This window comes from Triticum aestivum, chromosome 3A (assembly GCF_018294505.1).
Source record: "Triticum aestivum cultivar Chinese Spring chromosome 3A, IWGSC CS RefSeq v2.1, whole genome shotgun sequence".
Classification (NCBI taxonomy): Eukaryota; Viridiplantae; Streptophyta; class Magnoliopsida; order Poales; family Poaceae; genus Triticum; species Triticum aestivum.
Window position 1 is genome coordinate 646967431 of NC_057800.1, and position 5712 is coordinate 646973142.

The 5712-nt window shown below is 46.6% G+C and overlaps 1 protein-coding gene across 1 annotated transcript; it reads right to left on the reverse strand.

Moving 5' to 3' along the window:
* Positions 1–753: 753 nt before the first annotated feature.
* On the reverse strand, positions 754–3698 carry LOC123062885 (selenoprotein F). Its single transcript, XM_044486571.1, has 4 exons — positions 3367–3698; positions 2156–2214; positions 1523–1704; positions 754–1026 (listed from the first exon to the last, which is right to left on the reverse strand). The coding sequence occupies exons 1-4, from the start codon at positions 3542–3544 to the stop codon at positions 951–953; spliced, it is 495 nt and encodes a 164-aa protein (XP_044342506.1). The 5' UTR covers positions 3545–3698; the 3' UTR covers positions 754–950.
* Between the last annotated feature and the right edge of the window lie 2014 nt (positions 3699–5712).

Here is a 5712-nt window from a genome sequence, read left to right on the forward strand (position 1 = left end):
ACGGGAAGAGCACATGTTGAAGGAGATCGATGGGAAATGGGAGTGGTGGCGGTTTGGTTCAGCTCGTGTCATCCTAAGGAGTGACATTCACGGCGGCCACGGTTTGCAGGAGCTGTCGCCAAGACACTCTTATGAGGGTCGAGGGGAGAAAAACTGAAGCCAACAAATTGGACTCCATGTCTCCGTGTCGAGTTCAGAATTCTAGAGATACCGGCAAGGATCTCCAAATAGCAGATCATGTTTAGTCAGGACTGCAACCACTACGAATTTTGAGAACGTTCTGCATACTGTTGTCGGAAGGGTAAGTTCCCAATCTGATCTTGGAAACGTTCTACATACTGTTCAGAACGGTATAAGTTCCCAATCTGATAACGGCAATGGTTTTCATCCTCTACGGCACGTTGACACTAAGGCTGCTCAGGTATCAGCAGACAGAGTCACACGAGGCACAATCCCTCGTACCACTATGCTCACTAAGAAATGCTCAAACGCACAGGGACCCCTGTTATCATTTTGCATCTCGTTCCAAGGGAATCGTCTGGTTCCATCGACTTTGTAACTAGCCAAATCGTTCAGAAACAAACTCAGTAACCGTCAATGTAATACAGATTGCACTCGGGCCCCAAAGACTCTGTCTTGCTTACTACTCCCCCTGTAACTTCTTATAAGATGTTTTTAGAATCCATAACAGTGTCAAAAAACATCTTATATTAAGTTACAGAGGGAGTAGTAGGCACTAGTTTAGACTGATGATGTTCAGTTGTAGATAACAGATCCAGCAGCCTGTCTCCAACAACAAAACTAAATGCACATCATACATGACAGTTGAGGTGTACACATGCTACCTGGTTTAGGTACAGATCACGGGTGACCGGGGTTTTGCGTGCAAAAGAACACAAATACATATATCGATATATGGTTCTACAGGGAGAGGAACTCGTCACGATTATTCAGGTCTCTGATTTCGCCGGCTTCACCTTCTCTGTGAGAAATTGCCGAATATGCTCACGCTTCCAGTTGTCGATCCTGCAAGTTCGGTTAGTTTTAGTCATTGAACTGATGAAACTGGTTTTACCATGAGTTAAGCATGTTGAGCAAACCACAAAATATTTCATCTACGGTGAAGATGGAAAAATACGAAAATAGTGTGCCAATCGGAGATTATGCCATTTTAGCAAAGGACCTAGTGCTCAACGTCGTACTGTGGCTACATAGAACATTCCAGTACCAGTATACCAACCAGTTTTATGTCTGTTCAGTTATGTTCAAATAATAATCAGTACTCGGACAATATCAAATATAATATTCCCTTGCCTATTGCATCATCCATCATATTATACGTTGAATTATGTCGTGGGGAGAGAGGATCGACAATATAAAGCAAATGGCATGTGATAAATGGTACACAGAAGTGTTATTTTCATTCTTCTCGACGGAATGAAGTCCAAGAATGTATGTTATCTCCCTAGGTAACTAGAAAGTTATAATCAAATTGCCTTGTAAGGAGTTAAGTAGAACTTGCCTTATAGTCTCCTTCTGTTCACCCTTGTCGTCAAGCATTATGAGCTTTGGTGGAGAGCCATAAGCATACCGAGATTCTACATAAGGGAAGTCATCTTTATCCTCTTCGAGGAAGCCAACGACTTCTGGATAAAACACCAGCTTTCTCATGCATACTTCGATAATTGCACCGGAGTATACAAGCTGCAATACCAAGCACCAGAAGATATTATATCAAGTGGAAGTGTGCTGCTATAATGCATGTTTAGTGTTCATTATCAACCTTCAAAGCATCCTATAAATCTAGTGCAGTGTAGTTTCAAGTTCAGCCTTAAAATCATCCAGTAATAACATACTAAAGAACAAGTTCGTCTGAAAATATCCAATCAAAATAAGCCCCTATTTGGCACCACTAACCTTCATTTGCCTTCAATATATCTTCCAAGAAGAGAAAACAAAAAATTATATTAAAGAACACTCAAGGCAACGAGATCTTAGGATAATTCACACTACAAATCCAGCAACAACCAGAATACAATACAAAGTGTACTCTACATCCAAAAAGGAAAACTAGTTCTGGTTGCAGCTTATGACAACTTGACAAGTAAACCCAGTTGTCACCAGGTTGGAATTCATGGAGCTTCATAGGCCATACCTTGCTGATAGAATCATCTGAATCCTCCGTGCAACATTTACGACAGTCATCCACCAACTCTGCAACCATAAAACAAATATGTTGTTAAAAGGACGATTGGAACAACTAGCACGTGTGATGAAGAAAAAGGAATCCACTGTGACTTGCTTTCCCAACAGCCGACGACTGACTTCTAAAGGAGCAACTCAGCAACGACAAAATCATCCAAGACGAGCAATGAGCAATCTAGATACAATAGAATTCTTCACATTAATCAGATTTTCAATCCAGCTAGCTTCAGAATGCTCCTAGGGGAGCAGGGGAGCCTTAGCGCAGTGGTAAAGCTGCTGCCTTGTGACCATGAGGTCACGGGTTCAAGTCCTGGAAACAGCCTCTTACAGAAATGTAGGGAAAGGCTGCGTACAATAGACCCAAAGTGGTCGGACCCTTCCCCAGACCCTGCGCAAGCGGGAGCTACATGCACTGGGGCTGCCCTTTAATCAGATTTTCAATCCAGCTAGCTTCAGAATGCTCCTAGACGAAATCATCAAAACAACGGTGACAAAAATAAAGGAGGTTCCATAATCAACACCACCTACAAATTTTTTAGATGTCAGGGGAGAGTGAAACCTCCACATTTCAAACACCGCCTTGACTGTGTGCATCAATCGATACAGAGGCTGGGGGGGTGACCCATCCTTTATCTAGAAAGGTTCAAACACCGCACTATTCTGCAACTGTGGACTAACCTCAAAGTTCCCAGTACATCGGCGTGGGACGAGCTATTTAATTCACAAGTCACGGCCCCCAAATTGACCAAATCACAATTTCAGAGCCGGATTCAAGCTTCAGTTGCAACAGGGCGTCCCAGATCACTTGAATCAATGATCATATAAGAAACCTCAAATCAACCAACTCCGGGTCCACTATTCCTGTCTCCCCGAAGTAATTTGAGATCCATATAAAGGCTCGGTGGTCTAAGAACCACACATTCACACTCCAATTGGGTTTCCTCGGGCTAACGAGAATCGATTTCCCGGCTGCAACCGCGATATAGTTACGATCTAACCCTCACGGATCTATTCCGCACTGCGGATCAATCGAACTACGATAGAGAAATCACATCCGGGTATCTTTCCGACCTACGCCTCGCTCGGTTCAGATCGCAATCACACCATCGTCACGTGACTAATGGATACAGCAGAGGGGGGAGCCATTGGCTACGCACGCACCTTGGTCCTTGACGAACTCGGCGAGCGCGTTGCAGTCGGAGCAGAGGGCGAGGCCGGTGAACCCCAGCTCCTCGCACTCCCTCGCCCCGAGCCGCTCGGCGCCGCGGCAGAGGCCGGAGAGGCAGAGGAGGAGCACGGCCACGGCCACGGCCGCCTCTACGGACGGAGCTCGAACCATCTCACTCGCCACCCTACCCGCGACCGAGCAAGGGCTTGGAGCTCGCGGGCACCACCGGGAGGAAGGGGAGGACGACGACGGCGACGACTACGCGGCAGTCCGCTTTCCGGCCTCCTTCCACCCCCGCTGTTTTTTCTGTTTTCCGGAAGAGGCCCGGCCCGTGCGGAGGAACCCCGGAGTCAAAGCTCTACATGGGCCCCCAGCGCGGCCCAAATATGTCAATGGGCTCGGCTATATGTTTTTCCTTCTTTTCCAAAGATTTTTTTTGTAAGCACAAGACAAATTACGACCCACTATCACGCACGATGACTGAAAAATGTTGTTTCTTTTTTGCGGATGGTTTTTTTAATCCTTTATGCGAAAGAAGTCCAGATAACCCCCTGAGTTTTCACAAATCGATCACATTACCCCCTGAATTTTAAAACCGGGTTATTAACCCATTGGAGTTTCCAAAACCAGATAAATTACCCCGTGAGGACTTTGGAGAGTGGTTTCCAGAGTTGTTTTTGTCCACGTGGCTCACTTCACACAAGCCTGCTATTTTCTGTTTGCAGCAAGCTTGACTTGCCGAGTCCTGTCCGTCCGGAGCACGGTGCAACTTGGAGTAGAGTATGTGAAGCTAGTTTCCCTGCTGCCCTTAAAAAAAACTAGTTTTCTTGTGATGGATGTAACTCGGAACATGTAGAAGCTAAGCTCATGTACACGAAGCTAGCTCGACTTCATCTCTGTCGTTGCTGCTCGTAATCACATGTTTGCCCCTACGCAGCTCCTCCACTCCTTTTCTGCCGTGTCACATCTCTGTTCATCACCCGTAATGCCCGGGCCACGCCGCGGCAGGATGCCTTGCACAGTTGCACATCTGAACCTGCGCCATACGCCCCGTCTATGGACTTTCCTCGTATCTTGCCGAGCCTTACTTGGTCTGCAACTGGGCACTTAGCTTGCAGAGCACAACAGACAATCAAAAACACCTTTGTACTAACTTTAGTACAAAGTTGAGACATTTATTTTGGGACGGAGGGAGTAGTTGATATCCCGTGTCTTGATCTCGTGGCTAGCACGACAGATACAGACAAGTACACCTACATCCGAGAAGAAGATCAATATGCACAATGTGTTAGGATTGCATCGTGACAGATGTATAGCTCCAGCGCTTGCTCGTATCTTGTTGCTGGCCTGCCTCCAATTCCACTCTGCGCTCGTCCCCTAAAAACTCCGATAGGTGTGCCAACTCGAATGTCGAATCAGCCACACGATACAACAGACTGCATGCTGCTACGGAATGCACGCGCAATGGCGTCACAACCCGACGTACTTGTCAGGCATGTGTGCACCGTCAATCAGGTAAGCAATGTGATGCATGCTGGCACTTTGAGCGCAGGGGGCATGCTCAGGAAGCAATCCGCACTGGCCATCGAAGAGATGCATGAGAATACAGGAATGGATGAGAGTTGTGCATATTGTAGGTTACATGTTTAATGGAATACATGTGTGTGGCTGTGGTGATATTGAGTTGTTTAGAGGTGGGACCAGCGATGGCTTGTGTAAAATGGGTCACTCGTACAAAACCACTCTAAAACGACCATCGAAAGCCCATAGGGGGTGTTTTATCTGGTTTTGGAAACTTCAGGGGGTTAAATACCCGGTTTTAAAGTTTAGGGGGTTATGTGTTCATTTCATGGAACCTCGGGGGTTATCTAGACTTATTTCTCCTTTATGCAGATGTTGCGTTTTAAAACATGCACGGTCTGCAAAAACTAAACCAAGTTGAAGATGTTGGGACGCACGCGCGCGCGCATGTTACTCTGATTCCTGTCAAGACACCGGCCGAGGCACGCGGGTTTCAGAGTCTTGAGACCCACCGTTTTCAGGACTTGACAGGTTTTCACGAAACAACCTGCACATCCATGAATCGGACAGTGGTTTACAACGCGGTCGTGCCGGATAACAATGCTCGTCGTACCCCCTGAAGAACTAAACTACGGGAGAATACCGGCAGATGCACGCGGGTTCAGGCTTCAGAGGTCTAAGACCCACGGTTTTTCTGGACTTGGGCAGGTTTTCACAAACAACATGGGGATGATGATCTACGCATCCGACAGTAGTTTACAACGCGGTCGCGTGTCGGCTAACAATAGATTACTGCTAGTAGCACAAGTGCCTTTTTG